At 39.1% G+C, this 18,945-nt stretch overlaps 1 protein-coding gene across 4 annotated transcripts in view; it reads left to right on the forward strand.

Annotated features, from left to right (window-relative positions):
• fmnl2a (formin-like 2a) overlaps window positions 1–18,881 on the forward strand; it is a 101,035-nt gene extending 82,154 nt beyond the window's left edge. Inside the window, exons 11-27 of one of the 4 annotated variants that reach the window (XM_007889932.2) lie at window positions 136–246; window positions 811–960; window positions 1,212–1,313; window positions 1,683–1,983; window positions 2,523–2,696; window positions 5,205–5,329; window positions 5,738–5,940; window positions 6,190–6,424; window positions 7,191–7,259; window positions 8,144–8,224; window positions 8,358–8,487; window positions 9,482–9,645; window positions 10,674–10,775; window positions 11,546–11,644; window positions 11,982–12,105; window positions 13,168–13,296; window positions 16,986–17,095. In XM_007889932.2, coding sequence (XP_007888123.2) covers window positions 136–246; window positions 811–960; window positions 1,212–1,313; window positions 1,683–1,983; window positions 2,523–2,696; window positions 5,205–5,329; window positions 5,738–5,940; window positions 6,190–6,424; window positions 7,191–7,259; window positions 8,144–8,224; window positions 8,358–8,487; window positions 9,482–9,645; window positions 10,674–10,775; window positions 11,546–11,644; window positions 11,982–12,105; window positions 13,168–13,259 — 2,262 coding nt within the window. In that variant the 3' untranslated portion in view covers window positions 13,260–13,296; window positions 16,986–17,095. Of the gene's footprint in view, window positions 1–135; window positions 247–810; window positions 961–1,211; window positions 1,314–1,682; window positions 1,984–2,522; window positions 2,697–5,204; window positions 5,330–5,737; window positions 5,941–6,189; window positions 6,425–7,190; window positions 7,260–8,143; window positions 8,225–8,357; window positions 8,488–9,481; window positions 9,646–10,673; window positions 10,776–11,545; window positions 11,645–11,981; window positions 12,106–13,167; window positions 13,297–14,384; window positions 14,479–16,985 lie in introns of all 4 variants that reach the window. The other 3 variants (XM_007889931.2, XM_007889933.2, XM_007889930.2) reach the window with 3 other exon arrangements.
• The last annotated feature ends 64 nt before the right edge of the window (window positions 18,882–18,945 follow it).

Genomic DNA, 18,945 nt, shown 5'->3' on the forward strand with positions numbered 1-18,945 from the left:
CTTAAGAGCAACTTCAAAGCCTGAGACATTGGTTCTGTGTAAGAACATTGTGGCTAATGTACCAGTCCTATAAGCAGCATTTTCTCCATGTTTCAAACTGTCTCTTAGAATAACTTGCTTTGTCTTTCTTTTCAGGTGGCCTGTATGCAGTTTATTAACATTGTGGTCCATTCTGTAGAGGACATGAATTTCCGAGTGCATCTGCAATACGAGTTCACCAAATTGGGACTGGACGAATACCTGGATGTGAGTTCTTTTTTTTACATTAAAAAAACCTAATAATTACGCATCCTAGTTTTATATTACTCATCATCTTTTTTCACGTTTTCATCCAGATTACTTTCATGTTTGTTTCTATAATTGTTCTTTGGGGTAGGATTTGTTCCTTTGGGACAATCGAAATAAAAACGGTTCTCAGATCTTTCTGAATTTTGGTTTGCTCTGCCGGGCGTCTGACACATGCGAAAACCCATCACTGTGCATCCAAACCAAACTGAGAATTCCACCTACACCTGGAAATCCCAGAGATAGATTGTTGGAATGGAGTGCGCTCTCTCCCTTCCTCACCTAATTCCGGAAAGCATTAGGCACAGGCTGGCAAGAGCCAAGGCTTGGGGACTCCAAAGTGTGTAGTAACGTAACCCGAATGTGGAGTAGAGTAACTGGGAAAGACTGGAAACTTTACCGGTGACTTATTACTATACGCTGTGCACTTATTGGAGTAGATTTTTATATAGATATCACGCCTCAAATGTAAAGGTGACTGTTTTCTAACTTCTCACTGTTGAAACTACTGTTGTTTCTTTTCAGAAACTGAAAAACACAGAGAGTGACAAACTGCAGGTGCAGATTCAGGCCTACTTAGACAATGTGTTTGATGTGGGAGGTTTACTGGAAGACGCTGAGACCAAGAATGCTGCACTGGAGCGGGTCGAGGAACTGGAAGAGAACATCTCACACGTAATTAACATTCGATGTGTTTTTTTTTACCTAGAGCTGCAATGTTCAAATCACTTGAGCAGCGAGCCTCCAGTTAATTTGGTTACTTAATCCGCAACTGTTTGTCGGGCACTGCTGCACACAATTGGATTAATATATGCCTTTTCCTCCGTTTGTGAACATTCAGAGCGGTAGTTTTGTTTGAATGCTGCAAAGCTGCACTGAGAAGCATAGCTTTTGCACCCTTTCCAAAATGATATTTCTGGTTCCAGTTGACAGAAAAATTGCAAGATACTGAAAACGAAGCAATGTCTAAAATCGTGGAACTGGAAAAGCAACTCATGCAAAAGAACAAAGACTTGGATGTTATCAGAGTAAGTCGGTAAAGGCCGGTTTGTGAGTGTGAGCTGTAACCAAGGTTCCAACCTCGTAACCAGCGGGTCAGGCAGGTGACTTAAGGCCAAGCATGTACCTTTACCCGGCCAAGCTGGTCACTGCAGAAACACTTAATTTAGTAGCTTCCATCTTTGAACTGATCATGAATTCATGGCTGTACACACTTTGCTGTCAAGATCCCCTATATCAGCCCTTTAAGAAATAACATAGGAAGTGGACGAGATACTGTCTAGGTAAAGAATTCTAGTTCTAAATATGCACTGAGGATGGATTTTGATTGAGACTTGTTTTTACATTCTTTTCCCCCCCACCCCACCCCAACACACACACACACAAAAAAAAATCAGGAAGTTTACAAAGACACAAGCACCCAGGTTCACACGCTGCGCAAAATGGTCAAAGAGAAGGAGGAGGCACTGCAGAGGCACACCCACCTGGAGAAAAAAATTCACGAGCTGGAGAAGCAAGGTTCCATCAAAATTCAGAAGAAAGGAGACGGGGACATTTCTATCCTCCCTGTGGTGGGGGCTGCGGTGGTGTCTCCGGGCACGCAGCAGTTACTGAGCGCTTCTCCGGGAACATTACTGGAAGTCGCGGGAGTGTCAACATCAGGCCTTCCTCCCCCACCTCCCCCTCTGGCCGGTGCAGGTAAGAAATCAACCCTACAGTCCGGGACACGACATGTGCATGCGACTGCCAGGATGGCGGAGGGCAAACTGGATGGACTTTGGTCTTCCTTTGTCCAGCAATTCTTATGTTTTAATTAACTCACAGCGGCTGGACACGGCTTTCGATCCAACAGGGAATACTGTGCGAACAGTAATGCCTCATGGCCGGATTGTGAATTTTACAACGCAACGTGTTGTGAATTTGTATTGTGATAAAGTGTTAATTATCAGAAAGCTGAGTGTGTGCACATTCGGGAGGATATATCAGAGAAACACGTGCACACATACATACACACACACACAGAAATACACCCAGACAAATACACACACACAGTGCTGTTTGTAGACTGCTCCGGGTGGGATTTGCCCATGCCCCCCTTCCTCTTTTTTTAAAACTATTTTATAATTGACAGAGAGGTTTGAAAATGACCGTAATTTGTAACAGTTTATTTCGGATGTTTTGACCGTGAACCTGATTTGAATAAGTTAACCCCGATTTATTTGTTATTTTTTGGTCAGTGCCAAATGGACCGGTTTCAGCATCACCACAGGCTCCGCCTCCTCCCCCTCCCCCTCCAATCGCAGCTGCGGACGTTCCTCCTGCCCCCCCACCCCCTCCCCCACCACCCCCAGTCGCTCCGCCATTGCCTGGCAGCATCCTCCCTACGGTCATCTATAACCCCGGCTTAGCAGGTAACCGACCATTCATGGCATGTGTTGACATTTATGTTCCAAACAGGTAAGTGTGTGGTTTGTTAGTGATCAGGGGAAAGAAATGATCCCGACACTGGTTTTGGTCTGAGATCTCTGTAGATGCGCTAGAACGGAATTATAAATATCGTTCTGTTTTCAGTCGTGTTAACCTGGAGTAGCTCAGAGTGTCAGGCAAATGGGAATTTCTACTAGCCAGGCCAGACTGGCTATGAACTGTATAAAGTGTGTCATTGCAGTGGGTAATGTTACATAAGAAAACAGGAGTAGGCCATTCAGCACCTCAAGCCTGTTACGCCATTCTATTAGATCACGGCTGATCTGTACCTTAACTCCAATTGGCTGCCATAATGCAAACGAGGTGAGGGTGTCAAGGGATTCAGCTCGGACCATCCTACACCTTGGGACCATCTCCCACTGGTGAGCTGGGCAGGCTGATCAGGCACTCGCTGGCTTTTGCCAGCTGTGTGCCCGTGGAGTCAGTTTAATCCCCAAGGAGTGTAATCCACTTTACCTCCTTCTCTCCTGTGTTTACCATCCTCAAAGAGGCAAAGAGCTAAGAATCCAATGTGATTCAAAAGCCAGCAACCAAATGCTCAGCACTATGCTGACCAAGGTTTCCAGAGCACTTAGACGTTTTATTTAGAAATTTAATTTTGAATTTTTTTTTTGTAACGTGTTGTGTCAATGTAAAGCTGTTTGAGCAGGACACTGCGTTTCATTTTGATTGAGAAGTTTCGTTTAGAAGTGTCAAAAAATGGGCAATAAGGTAAACCTTTCTTTATTCTGAATTCGAGTGCCCATTGGCAGAATGATTTCTACTATCCTCTGTGCACTACGTTAGTTAATTAATACACTTCTACTAACTCTTCTTTCTTTGTCTACCCTTTCTGCTTCCAAAAAGAGGGGCCAATCAAGCTGTTCTGTAGGTTTCCTTATACTCTCTTGCTGATATGCATCACCGTGACTGTCTCGGTCCAGCAGTCAGATGTATTTGTCTGTATTTATTCAGTGCAGTTTGTTAAATCATCTCCCCCACCCTCTCCCCCCCCAAAGTTTGTCTCAACATGGGGGAGCACTTTCTTTTGCATCAAAAGTAAATCAAAATAAATGTGAATGTAGAATTTTATAATAATCTCCGGGCGACATATTCAATTTTCAGTGAACATTTAAGTTGGACTGAATTAGCCCAGCGGGATGAGGAAGTTTTGAACACCTACCGCATATTAAAGTCTTCAACTATGAGCAGTCTAACGATCTTTAATAATGAAACCCCGACATAAAAACTACTTCCTCTGTGCTTTGTTTTGTTGATTTAAGAGCGCATATGCCTCAATTCACGTTTGGAAGATAGCGATCAGCTCGGGTGTGCTCTATGGGCCTATGATCACAAGAATCTATATATCTATATTACCATATCAATCCAAGGATTTCTGTTGAATCGCCTTTGTGGGCCATAAAAATCTATCCTGCACTTAAAAAATACAGTCACTAGATATCCTGCACTCCTTCTCTCATTAATTTTGTTTAATGCACGCTGTGAATTCAAATGCATACTGTATTCTCTCTAAAATACTTTGATGCAATAAGCATGTGTGTTCCATTTGAATTCCTCTATTCTGAGCCATGAAATGATGTGACGCAGTGCACAATGTGCAATGTAATGACAGTCTAAGACCATTTTTAGTTAGGCTTACGTCGCATATTAATAAAGTGGCATTGTTGCTCTTTCAACTGTGAAGTTTTACTGTTGATTAATAATATTATTCGATACATCATCTGTTCACAGTCAATTCGAGTCTTTTCAACTAACTCTGCATCCTTTACCATTTGTAGTTTTCCCATAGGTTTGCAGACTTCACTAATCTGGAGGAATTTAATAAATCTGGCCAGCAATGCGAGCAGCCTCATGTTTGTTAGGGTTAGATTTATTTTAGCCTGGGCTAAAACTCAAATTCTCAGAGACTGAGAAATAATCTTACATCAAATTAAGTGTTGCTCCATAGGCCTACAGTCCATTACAAGTGATGAGAATTAATTCTGTAACAAGAACAAATGACGATCGGATGTCACATCACTTGCTCAAGTGCCTTAAATGCCCCTATAATATTTGTAGCAGTTTAATGTTTAATAGCACGGTTGAAGAAATTGCAATTTTAATGCTGTAAGTGGTACAGTAAAACTCACATCAGTCTGATCTGTATAAATCGTATAATTGCCCAAGTCGTACATCTGACCAAGTTCCGTTCAAGACTTGATATTCTATGCAAGTTCGACATAACTCATACTTTGTATAAGTCATATTAAATGTTATGACTTATGTGCGGTTTACTGTAAACTACAGTCTGTTTCATCTCAGAGCTCACCTTGAATATGCAATGATTTCTCAGTTTTACATCAAAGTGCAATTAAACACCGCGTAGCATTCATTGTGTTTTGTCGGGCGTGTTAGAGTTAGTCGGGGCTAATTATTAAATTCTGCTTGTGTAGCGGTAAAGATCAAGAAGCCTATCAAGACAAAATTCCGTATGCCAGTCTTCAACTGGGTGGCTTTGAAACCCAACCAGATCAATGGGACCGTCTTCAATGACATTGATGATGAAGGCATCTTAGAGGTAAAAACTTTTTTGGGGGGGTTTTATACTTGAACCTTAAAACCTTTTGGTGTCAGTGATGAATGAATGACGAAATAAGTAACTAAGTGAAAATAATAAGTTGGTCACTCAATCCGCGACTGTTTGTGGGACGCTGCTGTGCCCAATTGGCTGCCGCGTTTCGCCCACAAAATATACAGTCGATTCACTTTACAGTATATTCTGTGATGCGCTTGAGACGTCTCGAAGATGTGACAAGATGTTATATCAAATGCAAGGATTATTATTATCAGTGAGGAATTAATAAAAATGCATTTATACTTAATATATTTTTGTAAAAGTAACTATACCCTCTATTGCATTACCCTCATAGCATTTTTGGGGTTAGGTACATTTGGATGAAAGGTCTATTCAAATTCTGATTTTTAGGAATTAAATGTGGATGAGTTTGAAGAAATGTTCAAGACTAAAGCCCAAGGTCCAGCTGTTGACATTAGTTCTAGTCGTCAGAAAGTGATCCAAAAAGGATCAAACAAAGTCACATTGTTGGAACCCAACAGAGCCAAGAATCTAGCCATCACATTGCGAAAGGCAGGAAAGACTTCAGAAGAAATATGCAAGGCCATCCAAACGTAAGTCATTGAATCTTTTAATATTTAACTTTTCTTATGAAGGATTATCTTACGAGAATGTGTGCTGTTTACACCCTTTCTCATAAGAAATGTTAAGGAGTATATGTGTGGCTGACAGTCAATTCACTTTACAGTGTATTCTGCAGAGCGCTTTGAGACGTCTCAACGACGTGATAAGTCGCTGTATCAAATGCGGGGAGTAATATCATTAATTCAGACGACAACTAATATTCCACTTGGTTTAAACAGGTTTGACCTGAAAACGTTACCCGTGGACTTTGTCGAGTGTTTGATGAGATTTCTGCCAACGGAAAATGAAGTGAAGATCCTGAAACAGTATGAAAGAGACAGAAAGCCACTGGAGAACCTGACAGATGAAGACCGGTTCATGCTGCAGTTCTGTAAGGTTGAAAGACTAATGCAGAGGATGACCATCATGGCATTCATTGGGAACTTCACGGAGAGCGTTCAGATGTTAACCCCAGTAAGTACCAGCTTCTAGTACAGTCCAGAATTGATTGTTAAAAAATCTTGTTAAAAAGTGTAATCATATCGCCCCCATATACAATGTCCCTTGTAAACGGGACACTTGTAAGAATTTTAATCAGTTAAATTCTCTCGATGCTCTTGAGTGTCTCCAAACCCCCTCTTCTCCCAAATGGGCTGCGATTGAAGGGGGTTAAAGTCAGAACGACTGAATGCGGAAAGAATAGTTCAGTGAGCGAGTAGTGAACGTATGGAACAGGCTCCCTAGGGAGACAGGCGGTGGAAGCAGAACGTGTTGATTCTTTCAAGAATAAATGAGAAAGATTTCTGTTGGGAAATAATATCTTGAGATACAGTGTATAGTTTGGGACATGACATGCGGTGGTCGGGATGGTGGAAGGTGAACTGGATGGACCTTGGTCTTTTTTTTGCCTAGCAAAATCTTATGTTCTTATGCTCTGTAAATACTGTGGTTTCCGAGCAGACTGCTCTATAATGGAAATATAATTTAGGATTGCTTTCAGACGATCTCTGAACACAGATCGATTCCTTCTCTTGTCGGATTTCAGATTGAATCGTCACTGTGGGCATATGGTAGTCTTTAAAGAACATGACTTGAAATCCAGAACTACAACTGAACTCCGTTACAATGCGTTTTGGTTTAACATGGCTTTGCTTAGCATCAAGATTTGGGTTATGGACCCAACATTTTCTTAACAAAGTAACATTACCTCCATTAACATTAACTCCCATTTTCTCTTTAGCAACTCCACGCCATAATAGCGGCATCCGTATCAATAAAATCATCTCAAAAACTAAAGAAAATACTAGAGGTGAGTAACACACAATCAGTTCTGATCGTATAAAGAAATGCTCCCTCAAACGAAATGGATAGCTTGCTAATTTATCTTTCAAAATGTTCCTATAAATAATTGAGTTCATAATTGTTCGTGAAGAGTCAGGTCTAATGTGCAGCATCATGTCACAGGATTTTTTTTAATAAGGAAATTAGTATTGCTATCGAACTATGAATGTGGATGTCATCAGAGAGACATTCCCAACTTTAAAGAGTGCTGGAAATTATGTACACATTCACTGAGAAGAGCATTATTTTCCATTAGTGATGGCGTAATGTCTTTAACAGTTATTAATGTCTAGTGTTCCAACATTATGCTGCTGGTAATATTTAAAGGAGATTTGAATGCTTGAATGGCCATGTCGTGTTATAGGATTCATCTTTGAATACTAAAGCCTAAGTGTCTGTCCAGTGTGAATATTCAAAGTCCAAACTGTATTTTGATTCTGCTTTCAAGGGCATTGATATGATTTTGCTCCAAGCTGTTGGGATGGTGTTGTTTTCAAATCAAATCAATGCAAGGGTTGAAATATGATTATGGTTTCACTGCTGACGATTCCAAGCTAATGTTTAAACTAGAACTGGTTTTAAACGTTCTCACTGACGCAAATGCTGTTTAGAGAGTTGATCGCATTCTCAGATCTTTAATAATGGGAAAAAAATATTGGTTAACTGGGGTCTTTGACCGCAGCCCAAGACAAAAAGGTTGGAATGGATGACAATGTCATTTCATAGGCTAATTGAATATACGCCCTTACACATATACAATGTCACTTCAACAAAACATTACAGTAAATGATAGCTTCCAATTCTTCTCATGTCAATGGTTATTAAATTTAAATCTTTGTGCTGTTTCTCTAGGTAATCCTAGCCCTCGGCAACTACATGAACAGCAGTAAGAGAGGAGCTGTGTATGGTTTCAAGTTACAGAGTTTAGATCTGGTAAGAGATCCACATTCTCGCTACGATCGATGTACAATTTCCATATGAATATGCAATTCTAAATTGAGTTGTACAGGGGTTAAATCAATGAGCCCATCTAAATGCATTTTTTTTTCCCCTCTGCTTTTGACAGCTTTTAGATACTAAGTCAACTGATCGCAAGCAAACCTTGTTACATTACATCGCAAATGTCATCAAAGAAAAGTATCTCGAAGTCGCCTTATTCTACAATGAGCTCCACTATGTGGAGAAAGCAGCAGCTGGTGGGTATAAGGGCAGTTTTCTTCAGAAACTATCGCTTAGGTTTTTTAAAATTATTTATTTGTTCTCTTTCATTATCCCTATCTGAGAGACCAGTGTAACACGTTATGGGGCTAATTTGTGATCGTCGCAAATCAGATTTGATGGCGTAATTGAAACATCAAGTTTGCGATCAATATACGTGATTTGCAAGTACCTGGGGGTCTATTGTGAATCCATAAAGCCCAGTGGAGCCAAATGCTGGGTTTTACTTTGGATGTTTGATGCCTTTTGAATCACACAAATTATTATTTGCAAACCAGAAAATAGCTCAGCAATTCAGTCCATCGATATTTTCAATATGGCACATTATATCCTTTTGAGAAGATATACTACGTGATATTTTGCAGACTGAATTGATGCGTTATTTGCAACTCGTAGTTTGCGAACAACGGGAAGTGATTTGGTTGTAGTTAACCACAAAACTATTTCGCCCACAAAATATGCCATCAATTCACTTTACGGTATATGCTATGAAGCGCTATGCGACGTCTCGACGACGTGATAAGGCTCTGTATTCAAGATGCAAGGATTATAACTAAACCACTTCCCATTCATCCCAAGAAAAAAGAATTGTGATCCGCACCTGACCTTTACAAGTTGAAACGTTAAAAACAACAAATGCTGATCGAACCAAGACGACCAATATGTTGCAGCTAACCATTTTTAAACAGTTAACGTACGGAGTAAAGTAGATTCATTTTGGTGAAAAATCTTTTTGATACTGGCTTTGTTTCTTTGATGAACGATGGATGAAAAAAAACTGGGCTGAGGAACAAAGATTTCAACCTCGGCTATTTTTATCTGAAGTTTCTTATCTAAGCATAATATCACTTGGCAAATAGTTGACTTGTTTAGCAGGATTCAACTGTACATAATTATGTACGCAGGACATTGAGGCACTACTGTACTATGCGGTTGCTTTAATCTTATCGCGCTCTTGATATTTTGCTTTAGTGTCTCTGGATAATGTCCTACTGGATGTCAAAGAGTTACAAAGAGGCATGGATCTGACAAAGCGGGAACATGCCATGCATGAGCACAATGTTATATTAAAAGAGTTTATTAATGCTCATGAAGGAAAATTGAAAAAACTACAGGACGATGCAAAAATATCACAGGTATCACGTTCTATTCTGATTTTGCACTTTTTTCTCCCACTAAATGTATGCATATTTGCCATCAATATTAATTAGGATATTTAAACTCATTTTTTAAACTTGTATTTTAATGATAGCTATTCACTGAATGCGTCTGTAACTCATCCCATTGGGATCAAAAGGAATAACTAATGCACCGAATAAATAACTATTCAACAGCTCTTTCTTCCCGCGGGAATAAAATCATGCAGTCCTTAATTCAAATATTGTAATCTTTAATATTAATGTCCTTATGTTCAGCTCAATCTCTAATTACATGCATATAATTTACAGTTTCCTGACCCACATTTAAAGTATTAAATAGGAAGAAAAGCTAATTTTAGAAAATAAATCTAATCCAAATGGGAAATGACAATAGCATGTGGTCTGATCAGAGGATGGAATTTTGCTGAGCACAGGGACAGAACTTGCCATATTTTGTTGAAAATCGGCCCGAGAAAGTTGAAAACATTGTCGAGACGGATACCCAATTGTGCGCTTGAGAGTGGCGGAGGACGCCACCGGGGGAAGGGGGGAGGTGACCGTAGGCACGGTCGAAGAGGAAGGTCTTTAGGCGCGACCGTAAGTTGGGTAAGGATGGGGCAAGGCGGAGGGATAGAGGAAGGGTGACATCACGGTAGTTGCATTCTACTCGTACAGTATGTTATAGTTGGAATGCGGACATGGAACTGCATCCACTGTATGAAGGATGCCAGACATTTTCAGGATGAATTTGTATCGAGTAAAAGTTTTGGATTGTATAAAGCGACCGAAGGCAAAAACGTCTGCATATGTATTTACATAGGATGCCACCCCGTGTTTGTAAGGAGGATTACAGTTCAGGGATGAGGATTCATTTGTTTGGGCTTGAGCTTTAGTCCAGTACAAAAATAATAATAATCCTTGCGCTTTGTATCGTGCCCGCAGTTTTTTTCTCTCTCCTGGTTTGATTGACTGAACCATTTGTTAATAGTATTTGCCTTTTGTTTTCACTGTACCATTTTACACAGGATGCCTTTGATGAGGTGGTTAAATATTTCGGGGAGAATGTCAAGACAGCCCCTCCATCGGTGTTTTTCCCTGTGATTGTACGATTTGTGAAGTCGTACAAGGTAAGAGCTTGTCCTGTTGCGTTGGATTTAAGTAGATTACGTGCGTGAGTCACTGATTGATCTTTACTGTGTATTAGTTGATTGACATCTCCTGCAATTGCTACCTAATGCAATGCACCAGTTTTCTCATATCATTGCCTTACTATCGATCTGCATAAGTCCAATTTGGCTAATCCACAAAATGTTTTGATGTAATTAGATTTCTTTTACAGGTGGAAGATATCTGGTGGACCCATACTTTTTAAAATTTACAAATAGATTTGACTTGAAAAGGCAAATTTAACATGTGGCACACTTTCAATCTTTGTAGTGCTATTTTTATCAAAACCGACATAAATTAATACTGTTCGTATCCAGGTCTCGTGGCTTGAAATAAAATCAAATTGAAATTTGGTTTCTCACGGTGATTGATATAATAATAATAATAATTCTTGCATAGCACCTTATCACGTCGAGACATCTCAATGATATTGCACCAGGAGGTGGAACATTTTTGTTTCATCCTTAGCTGAAATGTTTAGCTCCTCGAGCAGTGAGTTGCTGATGCACAGGAAGAAATACTAAGCCAACAGGAAGAAGAGACATCTGCATGAGATGCAACTCAGAAACACATCAGAGTCCCCTGGCTTTAGAGCAGCATTGGAAGTTGCTGGAATGATATTCAGTGAATCAGTTGTACACTTAACCAGAGCTTACTCCCCACTCACAGTGGGAGAGAGAAAAGAAAAAGGATTTATCTTTTTTTAACAAATGTCTTTATTTTTCAATAGCAAGCAGAACAGGACAATGAGATGCGTAAGAAGCAGGAGCAAGCAATGATGGAAAAACTCCTTGAACAAGAAGCCATGATGGATCAGGGGGACAAGAAGGTATGTTGATAGCAGACAACCACATATGACAGAGATTCAGGGCGTAACTGGTATAAAATAGCTGAAGTCAAATACTTTTTTTTGTTTCCGTTTACACATTTTCTGTAAAAACAAAATGAGCCCAAATGTTAGCACTGTGTGGAAAACAGTCCATTGAAAAATACATTCTGAAAGCTAGCGGAGGTAATAAACCCCATTTTATTCCCTGTATATTGTGTTGAATTAGTTGAATGCATTAATCTTGTGAGGAATAAGTACAGATGTGCTCAATGTTTTATTTGGTGTGTATTGAACGTTAAATCGCTAATGCTTTTTATTGTTTTTAATTGTATTTTAGTCCCCGTCTCATAAAACCAAGAGACAACAGCAGGAGTTGATTGCGGAACTGAGGAGGAAACAAGTCAGAGAGCACAGGCAGATGTACGAGGGGAAGGATGGTGCCATTGAAGATATTATTACAGGTAAAGAGAAACATATAGGTCACGCAAGGTGAGACTAAAGTTCACTGAAATCTCCAACCTTCCTCCTGCCCCACTTCACCAAAGCAAGCACATTCCAGCCTCAACACATGCTAAGAATGCAAGTAGACCTTATTTTTTAAGATAGTTATTGTGTTTTCTTCTTTGTGCGAGTGAGTGAGTGAGTGAGTGAGGTGTTTCCCTGGGGCTTGAGAGAGAGAGTTGCTGCCCCTCTTTGCTCCTGTAGCCCAGAGATACAGGTAAGATTGAAATCTCAGGTCAACACAGATAAAACCTGGACCTCACCACAATGCCAGCGAGAGTGTCATTTCAGTGAAGTTGATTTACATGTGAGATAGCACTCAGTTTCCCCAAGAGTGCGAATAACCAAAGCAGAACCGGTTTTAGCGCTTTATTTTTCTTCCCGAGGTTTGGATGGGTGCTTTCCAAACAATTTTGCCATCAAATGCGCACACAATCATTCCAATGACATCTTTTAACAGTGTTACACTGCTTGTAAACTGAACTCATCTTCTCCTCACTTTGATCTGGCCCTGCTTGTGGCTATGTCAAAGTGACTGCATTTGATGTGATCTGTACAGACAAGAAAACAATTTACGAATGCGATTTATCTTTTTAAAAAAACTTGGGTCTTCAGATTGCCGTTCGAACAACCTGCTTAATATTCATCGTTTTCATCAAGTTTTAATCAGCCTCTTAGTGTCTTGAACTAACACCACTACACCAATGTTTTGTAGAGAAAGATGTCCTTGAATCACTCTTAATCGTAATAAATGCATGATTCGTAAAAGTATGTTTAGCAATTAACTCTCTTTAAGTGTGCGCTAACATAATTGTTGCCACTGTAAAAGATTTGCAGTCTAATACAGTACATATTTACACAGTAATTGTTTATTCAATTTATCATAATGTGTCTTCGATCTGTTTTTTTTGTCTGAAGTAGCTCTGAATTAACTCCGAAATGCACTAATTGTACTATAATAACAATCCCTTTGCTGCTTACTGTTTCCCCTTTGTCTTCTCTGGCTGTTATTCTCTACGCAGTGCTGAAGACCGTGCCCTTTACAGCCCGAACAGCTAAACGTGGCTCTCGATTCTTCTGTGAATCGGCTCACTCTGAGGAACCCCATTACTAAAACAATACATTTAAACAACTGAAGCGCTTATTTAAAGGTTGCTCTCCTTTTTCAAAAGTATCTACTCCATTTTACGATCACGTTAAATGTGATGTATTGAAAAGAACTAAGATAGTTGTGTGTGTGTGGGGCCATTTGTCAATTATTTTCACAGATTTTTTCCATCTCCTCTGCATGTTTTTGAAGTCATTGAGGGTTTACCTGTGCATTTTGGCTGCTTGAAAAGCTGTTTGGTATTGATATACCTGGCTGCTGTTACCATACATTACTTAATTCATTGCTGCACTATTGCTTGGGCTACTCACTCATATCATGAACCAAGAAGTCTCGACTATTATCACACGATCCTGAAATGTTTGGTATGGTGAATAAAAATAGTGTCAACATGATCTCGCATGAGCATAATATTCATTGGGGTTTTATATACATTTATAACAATGCATGGAACTACTGGGAGTTTCAGGCACTTTGCTTGCTTGCTTGCTTGCTTGCTGGACTTTCTGATTCTGAATGTTTTTTTTAGTGAGATGTTAACCACAGTAGTAGAATTCCCTGGTGTACTGTACTTCTGTGACTTGTATATGTCGGTATACGTATCAGGAATGAAATTCACTTTCACTGTTTCACGATCTTTCATTACTAAAACGTTTCATCTTAACCAAGCATGCGCCTCTCAACTTGTGACCCGTTCTAACTATTGATTATTTTGAAAGACCAATTTTGACAATCTTGCAAACACTCTTGTGATCTGTTAATCCTGTACTGTAATATGGAGGAATACTTGACTTCTTTTTTTTATCAACTTTGAAATTCCAATGATTTGTGTTTTAACTCTTGTTGCACAGTGCTCTGTGTTGCGTCATGTCTTGCTGAAGCCAATCTTCAAAGCAGCTTGGGAATTTGTTTCAACAATCTGAATCTCGAGCGTGAAACCTGCCTCTTCTCTGTACCGCTTCTGCTGTCTCTGCAACAGCTCACAAACTTGTTTTAACCTCTCCTTTGGTGGCTGATCTGCTGTGATGGCTAACCTGCAAAATGGGTATCTGGAACACTGCGATGGGTGTTATTTATTTCCTCTTCCCCTTGAAAAAAAGTTAACCATCCTTTTGTGTTTTTNCTGTTTAGCTCTAAAGAAGAATAATATCACTAAATTTCCAAATTGTCCCTCGAGGGTAAGGAATGTTTCTTGCACAACCGTGGTGGAGGATGCACAGAGCTGGCAAGCACTGTTTTTTACTTGCTACAGCTGTATATATATATATGCACACATATATATTATGGCAAGCACATGTAAAATATGCATACGATAAAGCAGAAACAAGTGTGCTTTATCAATATATATTTACCGAAAGAGCTAATGATACTTTACTGGACAGGTGATTTTTTTTTCGTTTAAAAAGATCGTGGAGTCACAATCATATTAATAAAATTAATAAACGGTCGCCACTTTGATGCGCATCCTGTTTAAAGTATCATTCAGACATGAGTTTACTGTGCTGTAGAAACACAAATTTGCTTCTGGTGGTTGATTGCGATTATTTACTCTCTTTGGACGTTTAAGAAAAATCTATATGTGCACTGTATACTTTGGAATCGATTTCAAATCGTACTCCTAAAATGCTGGCAGGCTTGTCTCATTTCTATATTGCTTCTTCAGGCACATCTATTTGTAAAGATTTGTCTCCAAGGCTGGTAAGTCCACAATGGAGAACGAAACATTGGGCACTTTTAATTTTTTCTCAGTAGTAAACTCAGTTGAGTTCATAGGATAGATTGGCCCAGTCCAGAGGATTTTTTAAATCAAACAATTTAATATTTGGTCCGAGGAGGTTAGTATTTGTGTGAGGAAATTCGTAATTGCTGTGAGGAATTTCGTATTTATTTGTAGTGTGTAGCAAGTAATCATTTTGGTGTGGTTGCTGTTCCACTGATCTGTCTGTATTCAGTCTTTAATACATTTGAGTTTAAAGTTGACTTCAGGTCCAGCTACCTCCTGTCTTGTTAATTTAATTAATGAAGGGGAGCTCTGAGCCATAATTAAATGATGATAAATCTGAATTATTTAATTGCAAATTGAGTTCCATCTATGATCACTCGTCTTGAAGGGTGAAAGGAAAGAAATTTACTGTATGATCTGTAGGAACATCTGGTCTATGCACACCTGAAAAAAATATTTTTGTATGAAAACAAGGCTAAGAATTTTACAAACTTAATTGAAGATTGGGCTGGGGAACAATTCAGTCACTTAAATATTTGTGCAAATAGGAAATTGATGATTAGAATTTGCAAGTTTGATATTTGGAGTAGTTGCTGTATGGCTCTTACAACAACAAATTGCATTTATAGAGCGCCCTTCACGTTGGGAGGACGTCCCAAGACACCAAAGCTTAGTGAGAAGCTGTTATGGGAATTTTTCATAATCCCGAGAATTCAAACTGACTTTGGACCATTTGGATCTGATGCCAAAAGAACAGGTTTAATTGATGACTGGAACAAAGGTTCCTTTTATACATGAACAATAAGAGGCTGATCTCCTGCTGAAATACTGTCACTGCCTTAATGAATCACAAGCATAAGCCGCAAAGTAAAATAGTTATAAAGTAAAATAGCCAGCTATTTAAGGGAATAAAGAGAAAAGGCAGGTAGGAGTTGTGGGGAATTTTACTCTTTCCCAAAAGGTTTTCAGTATGCATTTGTATTTAAACATGCAGCAAAATGTCAGAGCAAAATCATGTGACCGAGTCCACTGAGCTGCTTAAATAGCAGCTATTCAACCTTTTCTATCATCACCGTGAGCTCGGTGAGAAGAAATGATTGCAACGAGAAAGAGAGGCAGGTGTTTGTTGGTGCTGCTCAACAGTCAGGCAGATGGGGTTTGGGTCCAGATGGAACAGTGGCCCTCCTGGATAGTCTTTCACAGAGAATCTTTCTATTGGTGCAGAAATACAATGAGCGGAGGTACAGTCATGCCTCGCTTGCAACACACTCCAGCCCATTGGAGACGTTGTGGCTGCCAGCCTTTGCAGGATGCATTCAGTCCCTCCCAACAATAGTGCAACCACCATGATTGATACTTATTTAGTTTTCCAAAAGATTTTACCACCTGTCAATTCTGACAGCTCCTGATCTTGTGTTTGTGTCCCAATTGATTAGGTTAGTGCTTTGTTTAAACCAATGCATATTGGAGGACTTAGGTGGAGGAATAGGTGCCAAACAATCCAAAATGGGAACTATTTTTGGCCATCCATCAGCCATCTTGGTGTCGACCAGTTTCCACCTCTCCTTGCAAGGAAATGGGACTTGGGGGTATCAACTAGATTTCTCTTCGCTACAGCAAAACACAGCGTTAACCTAAGGAACTTTTTGCGTTTGTGAATGAACATAGAAATTTCCCATTTTATGATTTTGGCTGATCTCCTTTTTAAAAAAATCAGACTGAACTTAGTCTTTTTTTTTTGAATAAAAAGTTTAGAAACACTAAGCAGAGGGCAAAAAGTTTAGAAACCTAAGCAGAGGGCAGAGATGAAGCTAGTTGCTGAATTTTGCAGAGAGGTCAGTATTTTTGACACGGCAACATTCGTACATGCACCTTGAATACTTTCTGGAATTTGGTAAACACTGCTGGAGCTGCTTTGCAAGATTGTCTTTGGTCGCCTTTGAAACCATCTGCTTTTCATAAATCTACTTAATACTGGATCATAACTCGACTTCCTCATTTCCACACAGATCTTAGGAACCAACCGTACAGGCGAGCAGATGCGGTGAGAAGAAGTGTGAGACGGCGTTTTGATGATCAAAACTTGCGCTCAGTGAATAGCACTGAACTGACAATGTGATGGAAAAGGAAAGTGTTGAGAGTACGAGTGTGTGTTTGAATGATGTGTCTGCGTGAAGCGTGTGTTTGCTACCACGTAACCACCAGCTTATGCAGAGTGGAAAGCTGTAGGATGTGAAGGCAAGAGGAGGAAGTACGGGCAATCTGGGCAGCTGCATATCTATTCAAAACTGAACTAACAAGTGCCTCAATGTACAACTTTCTCTTAATCGACAGTAAAAAATACTGCTGCTTGGTGTAACTCTGGTAATATAACACCTGATCAGTTTTGTTATAATGAATGAATTTTAACAAGGTTGTAAACTAAAATTTCAATATATCTTTATAAAATTCTAAACTTTTTACATTTATGGACATGAAATGTGGTATTGTGAAGTCAAGTCAAATAAAACTGGTTCAGAGTTGCCTGCAGGTTAGTATAGATGAGGACTAGTCTGCCATGGACCAATATATGTAGTTAATGCTGTTCAGCTCAAGACTACAGATTGTGCTGGCACTGCACATAAATTGTTTGCGTTGGCACTGTCCTGCTAAGGTACACACCACATGGGTATTAGTTTTTCAAAAGAATTGTGTGGGATTGATGATTTGAATAGAAGTAATGCTCGATTCACAGAACATACGACCAAATTCCTAGATTCAACAGATACAATGATATCATGTTTATGTCTGTCACGTTAAAAAGGAATGGAATAAGCAGAACTGTGAGTGTATTGTGAGGACAAAAAAAAAGGAAGAAAACGTTACAAAAATACAGACAGTGGGAGGGCGGGGGGGGTAATCCTACAGATATGACCGAGTACTAAGGTATTAACCCCTCCTTACTAAACAGTATTATTAAGGGTCTAAAGACCAAAATAGACAAACGTTATTGAACACAAGGCGTTAAACTGTATATTAAGTTTTTAACAACTTTCCAAGGTTGAAGTAGAAATGGAATTCATGTATTTCTCTGCAAAATGTGCCCTGTTGGCTTATATTTTAATCTCTTTGGTTGCATTGCCTCGCCACATTGATTGTAAAGTTTATTGTATAGTATTTAACCACTTCTGTTTCCTGTTTGCATTTGGCTCACGTGACCCACTTGTGACTGGTGTTTTTTTTTTTGGACAATGTGTAGTTATATTTAGATAAAGCTGTTCTAAATGTACAGATATTTTGCTAAGAAATCAGTGCAGTTTTTATGGTTTTTTACAGTTCTTGATTCACTCTATAGCCTCTGGGTAATATTGTACATATTGTTTAAAAAAAATTGCAACAGCCTGTGCTATACAATTTGAATGTTATTTTAACTTATAGTTTTGTTTTTATATTTAACTAAAATGACAGTGACCAAGGTTTGGCTCAACATTACCAAATTAATTCCCGCTTACTACCATTTCACAGCAAACCTAGTCTTAAAATCATTTGCTTTATATCATTTGTACACATAAGTGTGTATGTGTTGAAGAGAACATGCCAAGATTAGGTCCTTTGTCCACTGGCAAGTAAACTGGGATATTTATAACAAAGTGCACACTGTGATTCAACAAATTTTAGCAATATTCCAGGGCCAAAATGACCATAAATTATAAATATTTAATCAATGTAGAAATGAATTAAAAAATCACAAATTATCAAATCAATCATGTCCTTTGACCAATGACTAATGTTGGCATGTTCTGCTCACATACCTTAGTTAATTCATGCTTGTCGGAAATATTAGAACTGTTTTATAAAAGGCAACTATTAAATTAGAATTCAGGTTTGTTAACGGCATATGGTCAAATAAACCCTTTACACTACTAGTACACTGTTGTCGACATTTTCCTGAGTGTTCCTGAAAAGTGTGCGTTTTGAAAACTAATGCGT

Source organism: Callorhinchus milii, unplaced genomic scaffold (genome assembly GCF_018977255.1).
Source record: "Callorhinchus milii isolate IMCB2004 unplaced genomic scaffold, IMCB_Cmil_1.0 Scaffold6, whole genome shotgun sequence".
In the NCBI taxonomy this organism is placed as follows: domain Eukaryota; kingdom Metazoa; phylum Chordata; class Chondrichthyes; order Chimaeriformes; family Callorhinchidae; genus Callorhinchus; species Callorhinchus milii.